Below are 18,701 nucleotides of genomic sequence, written 5' to 3' on the forward strand. Positions count from 1 at the left end.
TCAGCCGCTCCTCATCAGACTTGTTCTCCAGACCCCTCACCAGCCTCGTTGCCCTTCTCTGGACACGCTCCAGCACCTCAACGTCCTTCTTGTAGTGAGGGGCCCAAAATTGAACACAGCGTTCGAGGTGCGGCCTCACCAGTGCCGAGTACAGGGGCACAGCCACACTATTTCCTTCTCCCACCTTGTCAAGATGCCAAGTGCCTGTGTGATCCAGCCACTGCAGAAATGGTGAAAGACAGCCGCTGCATGTTTGGACAAAGCAGAAGAGCCATGGACTCAGCAGGTTGGTCTGGGACTTTGCTGGGAGGCAGATGTCCCTCTTGCAGGGACTCACCTGCGACACAAGGTTGGGAGCTGTAGAGGGTCCAGGAGGAGGCCACCGGCCATTCCTTTTCCAAGGTACCATCCTACTGAGCACAACAGCTTGCCAATGCCTGCTGCTGTGTGTAAGGGGACTGAGGTGACACAGCTGAAACAAGAGCACTTGTCAACACATACCAGGGGCAGGACTCAGCTGGCCACATGCAGATTTCTGCAGTGATGAAGCAGTTGGACTGAGCTCTTCACCTCCCGCTCCTTCCACAGCAGATGGAGCACAAGTCACATCATCCCCATGGTGATGTCCAAAACAGGCCTGGCGAATGCCACTTAAAAAACTCCTGTTTCTCTGTCATGGTCTATAAAGGGAATTTAGCATGACCAGCTCTGGCGCAGATGTCTGTATCATTGTCATCTAATGCTAAGTGCAGATGAAACCATCCCAGATGACAGTGGCTTCTCTGTATAGACTTCCCATCCATTCGCCAGTCCCTCCTGAAACAAGAAAACTGCTAATTCCACAGCCCACCGCTAAGGACACGTTATTTCTGTGTACTGTGATTACAAGAAGGACACTGAAAGTTGGTCACCTCCCATGATATTTCAGACTCATGTAAACCAACGCTAAACCAGTCTGTTCCTGAGGCCAGTCGTCTCAGCCTTACCCCTGGGTAGTTGCATCCAAGCTGTTTACGGGGAGCGGTCCTGCCCCATACACACCCAAGTCCTCCCTGAACATTTGTGTGTGCTCACCTTGAGGTAAAACTGAGCTCACAACTCCACGTCCTGCTCCACATTCATCAGCTTTATGATGGATGTCAGTCCACACCGAGCAGCTGTGACTGAGCAAAAACACTACGGAAAAGAGAGACCCAGACAGTGCTGCCAGCACTGCTGTGCCTCCAGTGAGGTGCTGGGAGCGTCTGTCTTCTCCAGTGAAGTTTCATGTGCAAAGAGGGCTGCTGGGGCACTGGGGTGAGCAGATCTCCTGTTCTTCGTGCCTTTGTGCCATGAAACAGTGTCCTCTCTCAGACCCGCGCAGAGAGAGAGGGGCTGTGCTAAAAGAGTGACAGCAGTACCACTGGGGGATGTAGTAAAGTCCTAGTGGCACAAACTGTGATTTTGCATGACCAGCCATTCCACCGAGGGCTTGATGTGTACCTGAAATGAGCTTTAGGTGCTGCATACCCTTGCATCTGGCCATGGCATTGACAGTCCCACTCCACCAGCTCTGGTGCTATCTGTCTGGTATTTTCTATTCCATCCTCAGCAGCACCTCTACCTCCTGGGAAGAGCTGTGAGATTAATTCAAACATGCACAGAGTGCTGGGGAGATGGAATTGGGGTAAGAAGCAGGGAGGAGACATGCAGGATGGATCCTAGGGGGTGAGGTTTCAGCCTGTGTTTCACCCTAAGCTGGCTCTTGAAGCCATTCCCCAGCGATAAATGCAAGGGCAGCTATTTGTGGTGGTGAGTTAAAAGCGTGATGATACATTATTCTGCATGATGCTCGCTACAGACGCTGGATCGTCTCCAGAGCTGAATCTAAAATAACAAGGGCTGAACCCTCTCTGCAAAGCCCTCAGTCCTTGAGCAAAACATCTTGTGCCACTCCAGTTTGTGAAAGAAACACTCCCCTACCGTGGATTGTGCAAAACTCCTTAGGACATAAACTGTAAATTGCTGGTTTGGTTCCACTTGGCAACTTCCTCAGGTCTCCATCCAGGGGAATCCCTGCGAGGTGGCCGTTGGCCCAGTTTCCTGCCCTTCACAAGGCTGTGGTTTCAATGGTGGCAGTCATTTGCAGAAACATCTGCTTTGAAGGGAGGCCAGATGCTTTGCCACAAATGGCAAGCTCGGGGCTTCGAGTCAGTCCTTTGCATGTAGGCTCTTGGGTTGGCTGTTTCTCTTAAAAGCCAACCATTAGTGCTCCTCCCTTTGCTGAGCATCCACGAGCGCTGCCCTTCACAGAGGCCGTGGGAGAGCTGAGGTCAGTTCCCACTGTATTTCAGAGATACACGTATTCCCCTTACCCCCAAAGATGTGCCCTAAGAACAGCTAGCCCAGCCTGGCCATGTTTGCTATTAAATTCCCTCTGCTTGTCGGAAAGGGTGGCTACATCCAGACTGACGTTTCAGAAAGGTCCTTGGCCTGTGCTAAGCCCCAGGGTTATTCTGGCACAGTGCTTGTTGGCCTGGGTTCAGGCCCTGGCAACAACCGGGCAGGACTCAGGAGACAGCGTGAGCACAGGACAGTTGTGAACGGGCTGAGGTTGCCCTGCTTTGGAGGCTGATTTTGGCTGTACGTGCATAAGCTCTGCCCTGCCAGCTGGTCTCAGGGCAGAAAACTGTTTACTGGCTGCAACCACCGAGTGCTAGTCCGAAGGCTGATTTGTCTGCACGAGGATGCTCCTGACCAGGCAAGAGCAGCTGCAGAGAAAGAGGAGCTCATTGAGCAACCTGCACCTTCTGGGTTGTCTATTGGGGTTCAGGGCGGGACAGGAGAAACCTCTTGCAAGAAGAGCGATTGAAGTAGCCTTTCGTACATGTTGCCTAATTGTCTCAAGCAACGCCGTAGGTCTAACTCCGATCTCCTGATTTGCTACTGCAGCTGATACGAATTTTGCAGATTTACTCCAAATTTATGTCAGCCAAAATAACCAAGGGTAAAAACAAGCTTCAAAACTTAAAATAGGGTCACCTGCCTCCTTTTGTTCTCCTCAGTGTCTCCGCCTCAGTTTACAGGACGCTGATCCCAGGTCTTAAAGCTCTGGACTAGGAGGTGGGAAAGTGTTCAGAGCAGAGGTGCTATGAAGCATCACACCGGAGAAGATTTTCATGCTCCCTATGGAAACGGTGACTGACTCCAGCTTTGGTCACGGCAGAGGATTCCTAGCAAGCGTGGGTGGAGAACACGCCAGCACTCATTCAATCAGCAACTCAAGAGGGGAAAATATTTTGGTAAACTAAGCATTCCTGGTAGGTTTAACCTGATTTCAGCATTCTTGCTCAAATTTCTAAAGGCAAATAACATTTCTAGAGAAAAGAATGACAACACCACACACGGCTGCCGTACAATCTCCCCAGATCTTGCATTTATTGAAAGAAGAATGACAAATCCTTGATGACGGGTACAACGGTTCCCTGAATCCAATGATGTGAGAAGCAATCATCCCCAGATCCCTGGAGATCCTGTGCAATTAGCCACACTACAACCTACAAAAAGGAAAGAATATTTCAGGTATTTCAGGCCTACGTTGATGGGGAAAATCCCACTACGCAGGAAGTAACTGAAAATTTGGAAAGTCATCTATGCCCCGGTTAAATCCTAAACTTACCATTTACAGCAAGAATGCCCCGAACGACACACCCCCAGATAAGCGTTGCCACGAGGGCATATCCCAGGGAAGCAGAAAGTCCCACGATATCCACATCTCATAAAAGGTCTTTGACGTTTTGCAAAGCCTGTACCATAAGAAAAAAAAAGCAGGAGGCAGCTGTTTCTGTCAGGGTTTTGCATTTTGCTAAATTCCTGTGCGCTGACACCATGCCACACCGGTGCCCAAAGTCATGACAGTCCGAATGCAACCCTCAGAGGAGGAGGTCTCTGGGCAGAACAATCAAGCAAATGCTCTAATCCCTTCTTCAGATGTAAGAACTGTGTCTCCAAGCCCAGGACTCCCTTAGGAACTCAGATTTCAGGGACGGACACCCGAGACCTGACAGAAAACAGTAAGTGGACACTTACCAGCTCTTAGAGTCTTGTAGGTCACAATTAAGGAGAGATGCACCAGCTCAGCTGGGAGGCTGCCACCTCCATGGGCAGAAAGATGAGGATTCCTGTGCATCCGGATTTCTGTAGATTTGGCCTATTTCCCTCCCTATAAATTTCACCCATGTCTCAAAACAGGTCCTGGTGTCTAGCGGTCCATACAGATGGCCCCCGTACACGGATAAACTCAACAATGCGTGCAGAACGACCACTTCCACGCTAGTAAACACAGCATGCCAGGCATTGCCCTCTGGGTCTGAGGCCAAGCAGCGTGGCATCGCTCTTGTCTACATGGCTAAACGTTTTTCCCCATTAAAATAGGATATTCACGTTTAAACTGCCTTTTGGGAATGGCCACCAGCCTGTGCTATCCCCAGAACAGGTTTTACCTGTGAAAGTGCTAGCTGTCAGGGGTCAAAATTACCCTAGGGAGCAGACTACCAATTAAGCATGTTGCCTGGCCCTGTTTGGTTGATTAATAGACATGTGGCCTGGCAGGCTGATGCGTTCTGGATGCACCTGATTGACTGCACATGAACCAATTAATTCCAGTTTCACAGCTCATCCGTGCAACCACACTAAGTCCAGCATATCCAGAAAGCAGGGAGCTTGTTTCAGCAGACAGACCATGAATATTACACATGTGCAGTAGATCCAGTGCATCCCTGGTGTATTAGATTCACAGCACGTGAGTTTTGTGGTGCATGCACACACAGCAGTACCCAGAAAATCCCAGGCAGCAATAAAGGAGTGCTGGGAACGCTGAATAAAACACTTCTGGTCCCAAACTCTCTGTCTGTGGGACATTGCAGAGATGATTGTGAGCAGCCTCAGCTCTCAGAAACACTTTCTTCCAGATAAATTCCTTGCTTTACCATACCCAGAAGATAGGTCCTACTGAAAACAGCCCAAATGTCCACTCTGTGTATCTGTATGTTAAATAAGGACATGAAACAACCATTCTGGTCCAGACCAAAGGAACACTTTGCCCAATGTCCTGCCCATGAGAACTGCCGTAAGTAGAGGCCCAGGTAAGAATAAGATCAGGCAAGCATATATGACGCTTCTCCCGTGGTCCTGGTGTTCTGCAAGTCATCACAGTCTTTTCCCATCCGTATTCCCCAGAGGGCACTTTCCATCCTATTCCCACAGAGATCAAGCCCAAACCTCCGCTGGCATTTGTTAGTGCACACAGTGCCCTGCACTGTAATTGTGCCATTTTCAGGGATGGTGTTTAAACACAGTCCCTTTTTCTGGACAATAAGGTGGGTTTTGGATTCCAGACCCCCTTGCATCCCCCCAAGAGGCACAGCCTAACACCACCACTTATGGTTGCACAGGTTTCTCCACCGAGCAGAAGCCACCAGTAAGCATCTCAATCTTAACTCACGATCTTCTGCCTCCCCACCCCAAGTACAAGGTCCTGAAGCAAAGGACGTTTGGAGAGCGTGGGACCAGATTCCTTTTTTTCTGTGTGGCTAAAGAATATTTGATTACTAGTGGTTTGTTGTAGGGTGAGCCAGAGACAAAGTGATTTAAGTACAAGAGTCTGCAAGCTTCAGCGGGGAAAATGCTGGTGCTGAATGGTAATTTTGGGGTTGCCCCTGGTGCTTTCAACTCAGACTGGATTTCTGGAGCAGTAGCAAAGGCACTGAATTGCTGGTTGAAGTGTGCCTGATAATTTCACATATGGTCTGTAACCTGCCAACAAGTTTTGATGATAGGTGTGAAGTTTCTTTGCAGGAAGCAGCTTGGCCACTTCCCGAAGGGGACAGGAGACCTTTATAAGACACCAGTATCTCCTTCTATATAGCCCCTCATCTTCACGTACACCTTACCTGCAGCTCCGTGAAATGTCACCAAGAGGAGAGCAAAGAGAAAGGAAAGGATTTTCATGGCAGAAGGTGGACTGGGAACTCCGGTCACTACAGAGAAATGACACCAAGACATTAATAAGAGGGTTGTCCCTCCACAATCACAGTGGGCTGAGAAGTGCCATACAGAAATGTTCTTTAAAACCAAACGTTATCTAGAAGAGGTATTACACACTTTATAATAATGTCTATTGTCCTAAGGGTTCCCTGGAGCATATATAGGATTGCGGCACAGGATTAAACTTCTGTGCAGAAAAATACAATTTTAAATCCCCTTTTAATTAGTGTATTAATTAACCAGATATTTATCCTAGACTGGTTGATACTTCGCAATACATTGCAATAAATTCAGTTTGTCTTATGGAAGTTAAAACTGTTAATTCAGAAAGAAAAATAAGACAATTTTTGCTATATTTATACAAAAAAACCCAATGTGTGTTGTCAAGCTTTTCTAATTAAAAAAAAAAAGCAGAAAAAGTTCCTTCACAGTTAAGTTAAAATCCAGCTTCTCCCTATTCTTGCTTCGAGGCTGTTGCTTTTCCTTCACCTCAAGAATTACATGATTTCCAGCATAAATTTCCGAGTGTTTGTGTTTCCTCTCAGCTCTCTTCCCACAGCCAACAAAAACTCTTCTCCCTTATCAATATTTGAAATCTCTAGAACTGACCCTTGATAGACTGGAGTCACGGCACAGTTAGGGCTATAACAGTGAAATGCAGCTATACGTGAAAGATATAAAGTCTCCAGCCTGTTCAAGAAGGACAAAACTTTTTAAGAGAGGCCAAATAATGAGAAGATTTTGGTCGTTACCAGGTAAGAGGAGGCTCTAGGTTGGAACAGTCCTTGGATCAGTGTCAGCCACCCAGATGCATTAAGACGAAGGAGCAGAGCTTGGCTTTATGCTGTTTCTGGCCGGTGGTGAGGGATGCTTGCTCTTCACAGCCTTCTGGTGGCCAATCAGACAATCCCCGCAGCTTTGGGGAGCATCAGGGAGGTCCCATGAATCCTCCCCATTACCGTCCTCCTATGAGGAACCGAGGTATTGCTTTCAAAACATTGCAGCATCGCTTCGGGAAGTGCGCTGAGCTGCGTGCGAACCGCCTTGGGCCACCTCCGTTTGTGCAACGTGTTCGGCCACAGCTGCTCGCTCAAGGTTTCTGTGCCGTATACCCTGTGCTTGCTGGCTGAGGCTTGGTGGTAGTTACTCTCCAGCACGATAAAAACAGCTGTACAGGCTGCCGTGCTCCCGGATGGCCATTCTGTACAGCTCGTTCGGAAGCTGATGCTGTGGGACGGGATCCCTTGGGGAAATGGTACATAGTGGGGTCTGGTGGGATTTACCCAGCAGATGTCCACAGAGGAGGTATCTTGCAAAGGCATGCCCCTCATTCACAACTTTTGGTCCCCGTGGCATGGAAGAAAATCATAAACCTGAAGCTATCTGGAAGCTGCTCGGTTCAGGTAGGCTTCACGGTTAGCACAAGCAGCGCCAGTTGTTGTTACTCAATTTAACTGCTCTTTGAGCACCGAAGTATTTGCCACTTGACGGTCATATCTCTGCTAGGGAGCTAACCTGCACCAGGTTTATCTCCAGGCCAAAAGGCAGAGTCCAGCCATGTCCGTACTATTAAACTCAGCCTCCAGCATGGATTGGCTTCACCTAAATTGCCTGCTGGGAACGGTCCCTGGTCTCTGCCAGCTTTTAGACTGCATCTGGAAATTGCAGGGAGAGCACAAGAGCCAAGCTTGTGCCAGGGGCAGCTGTATGGCTAAATTACGGAAAGGTGCTGGGCCTAAGCTTGCCTTTGCTCTTGTAACTTGAAAAGAAGAGAGACGAAAAAAGTAGATTTTAAGGTAATGTCATCCAGTCATTTGAGGGATATGCAATGATTTCTAGCTCCAGGTATTAATTTTGCCTTCTGCAGCAATGCGCTTCAGGTTTTGATGAGGGTAGTCATGTGTATCTGAGTGTTACTAATGGACTAGCCCGTTATTTCACTTGCCAAATAAATCCCAGCAGGAATTTCTCCTTAAATGCCCACAGCTCCCTAGTGGGGAAGCACTGTCTCCATCTATTTTCAGAGGTTTCGTATTAATTCCTTACAAATGTGAAAAATATTTCACCATAAAAACAAAAATAATAATCAGCTGGAGTTAGGTTAAAAAGAACCGCATTAATGGGAAGTTAATTCTTCTTTGGAAATTCAGAAAGAGGATTAATGAGCTGTCATTAATATTACATCATTTCTGCTGTTGGAAGGGAAAATTTGGAGAGTTCTCTCTATTTTGATTAAGAACGTGAAAAAGATCTACAGTAGGGAATGGTAGGAAGAAAAGTGAGAAAGTAAAACAGAAATCTAATAGTTATGAGTAAAAAAGAAAAAAAAGAAAAGGTGGTTTGGGTTTTTTTCACTTTTGCACCAAAAAAATTTCAGTGCTAATTACCTGCACCGTATGTAAGACGCTTTAAGCCACATCTATTTATGGAAATCATTACTAGAACCACCCCAGTGACGTGATGTTTTAAATCTTTTTCATTTTCCCTCGTGCTGGTTTTCCAGGGAACATCCTCTTTGGTATAAGCCCTGGTCAGCTTGAACAAGAAACCGGTGCTGGGTGAAGTTGTCAGACGTGGGCAGGAGTTTGCGTTTATTCTTCTGTAGCTTCTGCTGCTGTTGGTCTACCTTTTCAAGGAGATACTGGAGCAACAGTTGCTCTCTTCCGCATTTCAAGGACTAGGCGTAAGGACTGCCATGTGCTGGGATGCTCCTAACACCATACGCCTGGAAAGGACCTGCAAGTCTGTGCCAGCTTTCCTCAATTAACGTGGGGGGTCAGGCAATGCTGCTTATCATCTGTGCTTGAGCATGGTGGTGTCACCAGGCTGAGGCGTAGAGGGACAAAAGACAGGAAAGGCAGTTTTTGGGTGCCTCACGGGACCCCAAAGTGTGTCTCTGACACGGTGGTGTAAATGCACCCTCCACGTTCTGCGATGCCCGTAGGCAGAGCTTGGCCACAAGCTCAGGGGCAGATAAGTAGGTTGTGCAGTCCTTCGTTAGAGGAGATGGTAAGTTCATCCCTGCTGTCTTACAGCACAGCCTCCTGGACCTCTGCGATATTGCCAGATTCGAGGAGAAAGCAATCTCTACCTCGACAAATCCGTGGCAGGTTTTCCAGTGTGCCTCTCAGGTAGAAAAGAGGGGAAAGGCTCCTTCTGCCTGAATTTTCTGGCGCCCAGCAGGATTAGACCCTGGGACCTTTTGACAATGGGCTATCAAGAAGAGGAAGGCTGGAAGATCACCACCGTTTCCTTTTGGTGAGTCTTTCCATGCTCATCCATGGATGGATTTTGATCTTCACGATGCCAGAGGTTGGTGCAATGATTTTAGCAGAGTTTCTTCTGATTTACACCTCTCAGCATAGTGAGGAGCAGAATACGGTCTTAAACTGTAGAAGACATTGCTCTGGTTACATTTGCAGTTTTAGCTTGAATATATTTGCTCCTGATCTCTCCCCAAATGTGGAGGTTTTTATAGACCTCGAGGCCAACCTAATTGTGGTTATAGCTTTCTTTGCTGCCCGCCCTGGGCTCACTGCGGTTTTTGCACCTCCAAGAGCATGAAGCAGTAGCTTCGGTCTTGTGAGTGATGAGTCTGTCAACACTCAGGTGTCACAGTTGGCAAAACAGGGACTTACGGGGGTAACAATTCTGCAAAGCAAAGCCATCTGATGAGAGATGCTCCAGAGAGAAACTGAATTAATTAAATAGTTAATGAATTGAGTATGGAAAGGATTTCAGTCTCCCAACAAAAGCCAAAGTCCATGGAGGCTTGGATCAATGGGCACCCAACTCATAAAAGCTGAGGGATGCATGAGCAATCCCACCGGGCTGTTTCCCAGAGGTTTCTCCATGAGAAAACTCTCAGCAGCTGAAGTCCCCACTGTCACCTTTGCACAGGCATTACCATCAGGTCAGGCCACGGGCTCTTCCAAGGGCTGCACATTTTGGTTCACAGCTCATAACTGAGGAGAAAAATGGTTTACAGATTCATTGCTTGCAACTAAACCCAACAGTCAGCAGTATATTGCCACTGGTCTGGCTCCAGACACTGCTCACTGCCCCTTGCCTGTCTCTGGATGCTGTTTTTCCTTCTTCTTTGCCTTCTCTTTCCATGCCTTCCCTGCTGTTCAGGGAGAGCATGTGAGCCTGGGCACTATCTGTGGGCAAGTGTCCTGGTTTCGGCAGGGATAGAGTTAATTTCCTTTCTAGTAGCTGGTACAGTGCTGTGTTTTGGATTTAGGGTGAAAACAATGTTGATAACACACCGATGTTTTAGTTGTTGCTGAGCAGTGCTTACACTAGCCAAGGACTTTTTAGTTTTCCATGCTCTACCGACTGAGCAGGCTGGAGGTGCACAAGAAGCTGGGAGGGGGCACAGCCAGGACAGCTGACCCCAACTGCCCAAAGGGACATTCCATACCATGGGACGTCATGCTCAGTACATAAACTGGGGGAAGAAGAAGGAAGGGGGGGACGTTTGGAGTGATGGCGTTTGTCTTCCCAAGTCACCGTTACGCATGATGGAGCCCTGCTTTCCTGGAGATGGCTGAACACCTGCCTGCCCATGGGAAGCAGTGAATGAATCCCTTGTTTTTGCTTTGCTTGTGTGCGCAGCTTTTGCTTTCCCTATTAAACTGTCTTTATCTCAACCCACGAGTTTTCTCACTTTTACCCTTCCGATTCTCTCCCCCATCCCACTGGGGGGAGTGAGCGAGCGGCTGCGTGGGGCTTAGTTGCCGGCTGGGGTTAAACCACGACAGCAAGTCTTCCCATTTTGCCCAAGCATCCATAACTGCAAAAGCAGGGATGTTGCAGGGGACATCCTTGCCCATCCTTTCAATACCCATGTAAGGACCTGCTGTCCGTGAATTTGCCTAACCCTTTTCGGGCCTGCTGGTGTTTCCTACCTCCACAGCCTCCTGTGCCAGCAACATCCAGAAATTCACTGCGCATGCTCAGCAATTTTATTTTTATTAGAGCCTTTATTATCTTGCCATGGACAGAAGAGTGTACTGAGCTACAGCATACCACCCCTGAGTGCCCTCCTACTCCTTTCTTATCAAGGACTCCCCCAATGGCTTCCTGCTTTCCATGCGTTTACTGACATTTCTACTATCAGTTCAGGTGTCTGTTGCAAAGGCATCTTCACTTTCTGTTTTAGCCTTCTTTCCTACCTGAATCTGGCCTGCCGTGTTTTATGGGAGTTGCTGTCGTGGTTTAATCTCAGTTGGCAACTAAGCACCACGCAGCCGCTCGCTCACTCCCCCCACCCGGTGGGATGGGGGAGAGAATTGGAAGAGCACAAGTGAGAAAAACTCGTGGGTTGAGATAAAAACAGTTTAATAATTGAAATAAAATTATAATAATAATATGATAATAATAATAATACACAAAGCAAGTGATGCACAGTACAATTGCTCACCACCCACCGACCAATGCCCAGACAGTCCCCGAGCAGCGGCCCCCCCGGCCAGCTTTCCCCAGCTTATGTACTGAGCATGATGTCCCATGGTATGGAATGTCCCTTTGGGCAGTTGGGGTCAGCTGTCCTGGCTGTGCCCCCTCCCAGCTTCTTGTGCACCTCCAGCCTGCTCAGTCGGTAGAGCATGGGAAGCTGAAAAGTCCTTGGCTAGTGTAAGCACTGCTCAGCAACAACTAAAACATCGGTGCGTTATCAACTTTGTTCTCATCCTAAATCCAAAATACAGCACTGTACCAGCTACTAGAAAGGAAATTAACTCTATCCCTGCCGAAACCAGGACAGTTGCCATTCTCTTCTGTCAGCCATTTGTTCACCACTGAGCTCTTCCCTTCGAGAGCCTCCCTTGACTTGCCCTTCATGCCCTGCGCATTTTTCTTAGACCTCTTTGTTTTGTTTCCCAGTCAAAGCAAATATTTTACTGAGGTTTCTAGCACAGCCTTCTTAACATCTTTCAGGCCACCTGCAGGCTTCTTGCTCCTCTGGACTGCTCCTTTTGGTGCTTTTCTTTCTTCCTTCCTTTTTGCTTTTTTGAGATTAAATATTCACATGTAGAATGTATTTGGTCCCACAACACGGTTAAGCCTAATTGTACTGTGGTCACTTTTACAGAGCACCTCTCTCACAAACAACTTTTGAATTAGGTCCTTTGCACCACTCACGACCAAATCCAGGAAGGCAACTCTTCTTGTGGGTGCCAGGACTAGTTATTCTAAGAATCACCCTTTTACTGCAACAAAAATTTGATCTCTGCATCTCCTAACTTCATCCACAATCACTCCTCGCAACCGCTCTGCTGCATCACCTCAAGGAAGGGAATGATCTGCAAAAGATGTGACCCGCTATCTGGGTCCCTCAGGGAGGGACTATTGCTTAAACCCTCCTCTGAGGTATTGAGAAATACTTGCAGCTAGGCTGCGTAGCAAAACACGGGTTGAAACAGGTGCACACAGGTGGCTCAACACGTGAGGGCCAGCTGGGTCCATGCGATATCACCCGTAGGCAAAGCCAAGACTCCCTTTGCCTTCGCTACCTCGTCTCCTGCCCACGGGAGCAGTGCTATTCGAGGCATGCCGTTGTTCAGGTGGTTTCGATGCTCCTCATTGTTCCTGTCCACTGGATGAGTAAAGCATGGGCTGTCCAGCTCCCCAGTCTTGTTGGGCTTGACTGAGCCTCAGATTGTGAACGCCCTTCAAACAACGAAGGCGTTTCCAGCTCAGTATAGCCCTGACTCTTACATTATCCATCTTTCCCATAGAGTGAATCTTCCCGAGTTCTGTGAAGAAGAGATTTTTCCATGCCTGCCCCACGATAGCCATGACATCTGGCTGTTCAGATTTCTGGGAAGTGGTGGCCAGCAATCATGCTCTACACCAAAGGATCAACTGTCCCCAGTTGTTGGTCACAATCAAGAATGATTTTGCATGCTATTTTGTTAATGACGCCTGCATTTATTTTCAAAGGGGATAAACAGTTTAGGATGTTAGAGCACAGCTCCCAAGATCTTTCTCCTCCTCCTGGCTGTGGGTGACCAGGAGGCAATGACCTTGCTGACACTTCCCCCTTCTGCGCCCCAGTTTCTTCAACGTGAGTAGCAAATCCTGCATACTCTGTAAAGCACTTGATTTCCTAATTGCAACAATTATACAATCACTGAGGAGTCTCACTTTGTTATTCCTGAAAGCCAGCTCCGTGACAGAGTCACTGCAACTTTTTGGCATACCACCGAATGTCTGCTTTTTGCTATTATTATTTCTTATTCCTGAACTAAAAGGGTTAAAATTAATCCCGGGTGGAAGAGCTTAATTACAACAGCAGGTACCTTCTGTTTGCTTGGCTACCTCCTACGGGTGATGCAAGCCTCAGTTCACGAGTACAAAGGACTTTCAAATCACTAGATGGAGGGAGTGATTAAGGTTCCAGTAGCACCTTCGGCCTTGGAGAGCTTATTATTAATGATTTTTTTCTTTGGCGGTGGCAACGTGCTCTGCAATAATGTTGGCTGCAGTGCATTTGCAGGACTGGGTGTGCCTGGAGAAGCTGCTACACCAAAAGCAGCACAGATGGCTGATGAGATTTTTTAAGCCATCTTCCCGGGCTGAACAAATCTGAGCTCCCTGACTGTGGAGTTAATCAAACCTCCTCTTGACTTGGGCTCGGGTAGGAGATGACCCAGAAAACCCTTCCCAGGTTTTGGAGATGCCTGCCGATGAGATGTGGCTGGATATAAGATCCACAGGACCTGGGCCTCACACCTCAGAAACCGGAGGGATCAAATCACTCCTCACCGATGAATTGTTTAAAGCGCTTTGTGTTATCACTCATGCTTTATTAGATATTTACACAACTCAAATAGTTTGTGAACCACAGCCTCTTTGGACACAGCGAATATGTGTTAGAGGAGGGAAAAAGAGCACAGGTCGCTTCAATACTGGAAGGCTGAGATATTTTGCAGAGCCGGCAAGAGGGCAGCAGAACATCCCTGAAGAATTCAGTTTCCAGCCCTTGCTGTATCACGATAGAGGTCAAATGAGAGTTGACCAGACCTCCCCTCCAGAACAGGGTCTGAATCAGCCAGACGTCCTCTGAGAAGCTGGACAGATGACCGAGCCAGGACAGCATCTTCTGAGGATACAGGATGGGAAAGGTGGAAGATAAAAGACCTTCTCTTGAGATGATTATAAGGGGATATGGGAAATAGTCTTATGGAAGAGAAAAGGGGTCCTACAGGGAAGATGGGAAAATGAGGGTTATATTTCACAGTTACCCATCTGTTCAGGAAAGACAGCCGTCCTGCATGGAGAAGGTGGGCAAATTAACAGACGCTAACCAAGGTATTTCTAAATACTACATTGGCAGGAGCAACTCAGTGCCCCAGGGGAGAGAGAAGGTCTGGCCAGAGGAGCTGGGACCTCACCATGCAGGACCTGGCTGGTGAGGATGAAGGCAGAGAGACAAATCACAGGCAAGGGACAAGGTGGGAGAGACGTGGGGAGAGAAAGCAGTGGTGTCCCTGCCGTGCACCCCTTTGGCGTGTGGTGGGTGGAAAGGGCAATGCAGAAGTCCAAGAGCTGGAAGAAGGTCCCAGGGGGCTGCACTGTCAGATCTGAGCCTTGCCTAGCACCAGCCCTCAACATCTCCCCCCTCCACGGGCTCAGCCAAGGTGAAGCAGCAGGGCCGTGACAGGGAGAGCCTTCCCAATTAAACTTCTGCAGTGGTTGGAAATCAGCCTTGTGCTCTCCCCTTGGGACACCAGGGTGGCAACCGAGGCCATCAGGGCTCCATGGGTGGCTGCCACAGGAAAGCATACGGGATGGGTGAGGTCTGCTGTGGTATCTCAGCATCACACAGGACACATCACGAGGAGGAACTCTGCCTGATTCCCACCACAAACCACCCTTGGCAGGGAGAGGAGAAGAGCTGCCCAGTTTCAGGCTACGAGTCCAACCCTGCCTTGGTGACAGTGCAGGGACAGGGTCCAGTGCATGAGGAGGTGCCACACAGTGATTTCCCAGGTGTGGATACACGGGTGAAGAGCAGACACGCGGCCACATGCAAAAGTAACTTCCACCAGCTCTAAGGAAAGACAGCGCCAAAACCAACACATACCCATGTAAAGAAGGACAAACTACGCTACTGCTGCCATCGCTACTGATGCTACCGACACTGCCAGCCCCTGCATGGGCTGCAGAGGGTCACCATAAGGGCCTGCAGCACTTTGCCAGTCCATTGTAGCAGGTACCGGTGGCTCTCTTAAACAAGGGACACAGCAGGAATGAACACTCGCCCTTGGTCTTCCGACACATCGCAGTGTCTGACACTGTAATTAAGAAAAAGAGCCGGTAAGCATCTTTCTTTGGATTTGCACGCGTGAAGAAATCCTGCCCCCGTGCTCCCAACAGCTCGGTCTGCAGATAGCACGAGCGGCATCTCGGGGAGATCATCAACCTGCTGTTGAGTTTTGCTGCGATGTCTGAAAGCGTTCACGAGTTCTGCAGAGTGTGATGCTCTCTCCCTTAGCACTGAAATGCCTAACTGGAGTTGGCATACTCAGTGCTAGGCAGGCAGGTTCAACACCCAAGTGTCACATCAGCTGCGCACGTATCACGAGTTTGTTCCTCGTTTACAGAATCGCTCCCTGTTCCCCAAACACAAAAACGCACGTTGGTTGTAGTTACACTTACCTGCAGCGGCCTGGAACACCATGAGAAGAAGCAGCAGCAGGAGGAATATCTTCGTGACTTTGGTTGACATGGTGGAGTGTCACCACAAAGCTGCTGAGACCAAGAGACGCTGCGAGAGGAAGGAATGAACCTGTATTTATAAGGCTTTCATGAATGCGATCTGCAGGGATTTAGCAATGGTATTTGGATCCAAATAATATATTTAGAGGATGCACGTTGTAACCTCTAATTACAAACTCTTGTGTGGATAGATACCACAACATGTCCCCACCCCAAAAGGAATGATCCTCTTCACACTGACACCTGCTGGCTCCCACGTCCTGATCCAAAGCACCATCTCCTCCACGAATAGCGCAGACAGGCAGATATTTCAGCAACCATTTACCCAGAGCAATGACCACACGCACAAGGTCCAGCTCACTTCAAGGTATGTGCACGCTCGAATCTCCATGAGACGCATCTTTGCCTCCAGAAATTCAGATTTTACACAGAAAGGAATATTTGTTCCCATTTTAGGCCCGAAAAAAGATTGCCCAAAGCCACATAGAGACTGAATCCAGAATCAGTCCCACCAAGATGTTATACCTCTCTGTGTGCAGCTCCAGCAGCACAACTAAGAGGTCTCTGCAACTCCTCCTGTTCCCACTTCAAGGGGGGGTTAAAATATGAGAAGGTGCAGCAAAGAGTCCCAAAAAATCACTTGAAGGTTGGAGAAACAGCTTTGCATGGAGCAGCTGGAGGACCTTCATTTGCTAAGCTCGCTGAATAAAATATGGAGAGGTGACTTTCACCATCCTCTGGATGTAGCTTCGCTGGAGACCTGAGGGGTTTTTTTAGCACGAGAGGCTCCTGGGCGCGGAAAGCCAGCAGAGAAAAGCGCAGCCAAACCGCTGGCTGGACGGCAGCCAGAGCAACTGGGAGTTGGCAAACTGGGGAGGGTGGCTAGCTCTGGGAATATCTTCTGGAAGGCTTTCTGGCTTTCTCCTTCTCCGGTTAGCATTGTTTCAGGGTGAAAATGGCACGTCTCGTGTGGCATGGGAATTTATTCCTGGCTTGGAACAAAGCCTTTGGGCAGGAGGAGGGACCGATTTTGTCATCAGTCACTTTGAGACTGAGAAAAGACAGTTGAGGCGCCTCAGGGTGGCTCCTTTCTGGGAATGATGACAATGGAGGGCAGGGGGCATGAGGCGATGAGGTTCACACGTCTTCTGTGGGTGACAAGAAGGGTCACGCCACATTGCACCTGCAGGAACCCTTGCAACTTCCTCACTGCTGGATTTGCAAGCGAAGACGGTTCTTCAACAGCCCACCCTCAGCTTTGGAAGAGGCTTTGGTGCCCATTAGAGGCTTAGTTATGCTTTGCCTGCAGAAAGTTGGGTTTTCTAGGAATGGGCCATTTGGCAGCCCATTTGTTGCGCTATAAACTGTGGAGGACAAGGCTCGGAGACAACCAAGACTGAGCTTCACTTGGCTCCAGAGCCCTCTTTACAGCCCTAGCTTTATTAAAATGCTTTGCTGGAGCTGGGCCCAACAGCTCAACGTTGTTAGTTAGTGAAACGCTGCTGAATACGGACATGGCAGCGGGACAAGAGGAAAAGTAGGCTATCCCTTCCACCCACGACTTTTTTAACCCGCCGGTCACCAGATCCAAACGCTGGAGTTGAGGCTGCAAAGATGCAAAGTTCTTACATGCTTGGTAAAAACCAGCGCTGGAGACCAAGGAGAGACCCCGGTGGTGCTTGCTCGAGGAGGGACAATCAGGCAGTGACCTCCTGAGCAGTTTGGCTCCCCGGCCAGCAGCACATCCACGGCCCTGAGCACACACAGGATATTTAGTTCATCGCTCACATGCAAATATCGAAGAGGGGAGTTACAGAGCATGGCAGGGACAGGCATAACGTACTGGGGACCTGTAGAGAACCCTGCAAACTGAGCTTTCGTATTTCAAAAAGTCCCCGCTCCGGGACTCAGCTGAATGGGTGAGAAATTTTCCTCCTGTTAAGCAACAGAGTCGAGGCTTAGTTCTCCCAGGGTTGCAAAGAAACTCGCTAAAATTCCAAAAAACAACAGTAACTGTGTGAAAGCCCCCAAACACACGTACATCCCGACAGCCCAGCTGACGTACAAACCTTTGGGAGCTTCCTGCGTGGTTTTGCAAAAGCAGTGACAAAACCTTAGATGATATTTGGACTTAATTGTAACAGCCCGTCGTGGCCTTTCCTGAGGATTTGTTTTCTGGAAAGCATGTGCTTCTCAGGGGATGGAGCCTGCAGGGCTGGAGATGGGGAAAAAAAGCAGGTAGGACATGTCTCTGCATGCACAAGGGCACCTGCAACCACCAACGGTTGGGAGCACGTTTCACAAGGGTTTCATTTCTTGGGTGGGGGGAAAAAAACCAACTGAATTAATTTGTGGCTCCCAGCACGTCGTGTCCCGGCTGCCACCTAGTGCTCGTCCCTGCGGGGGATGCACACCCCTCGGGCATCGCACGAGGGGACATCGAGGCGGGCTTGTGCCAGCGCACAAGAACCTGAGGGACCTCGGGACGGGCTTGTGCCAGCGCACAAGAACCTGAGGGACCTCGGGACGGGCTTGTGCCAGCGCACAAGAACCTGGGGGACATCGGGACGGGCTTGTGCCAGCGCACAAGAACCTGAGGGACCTCGGGACGGGCTTGTGCCAGCGCACAAGAACCTGGGGGACATCGGGACGGGCTTGTGCCAGCGCACAAGAACCTGAGGGACCTCGGGACGGGCTTGTGCCAGCGCACAAGAACCTGAGGGACCTCGGGACGGGCTTGTGCCAGCGCACAAGAACCTGGGGGACATCGGGACGGGCTTGTGCCAGCGCACAAGAACCTGGGGGACATCGGGACGGGCTTGTGCCAGCGCACAAGAACCTGGGAACTCGGGGTGAGACTTGTGCAAGTAGGCAACAGCTTGGGGGAACGTTGGGACGGGCTTCTGCAAGGGCACAATAATCCCAGGGGGGTCGGGCTGCTGCGACCACCG

General features: G+C 49.2%; 1 protein-coding gene across 1 annotated transcript in view; it reads left to right on the forward strand.

Moving 5' to 3' along the window:
• Nucleotides 1–18,156: 18,156 nt before the first annotated feature.
• Nucleotides 18,157–18,701, forward strand: part of XKR5 (XK related 5) — a 7,300-nt gene continuing 6,755 nt past the window's right edge. The window contains exon 1 of the mRNA XM_019474553.1: nucleotides 18,157–18,403. Coding sequence (XP_019330098.1) covers nucleotides 18,157–18,403 — 247 coding nt within the window. The remainder of the gene's footprint in view (nucleotides 18,404–18,701) is intronic.

The sequence above is a fragment of the Aptenodytes forsteri genome, unplaced genomic scaffold, assembly GCF_000699145.1.
Source record: "Aptenodytes forsteri isolate BGI_AS27 unplaced genomic scaffold, ASM69914v1 Scaffold57, whole genome shotgun sequence".
NCBI classification, from domain to species: Eukaryota; Metazoa; Chordata; class Aves; order Sphenisciformes; family Spheniscidae; genus Aptenodytes; species Aptenodytes forsteri.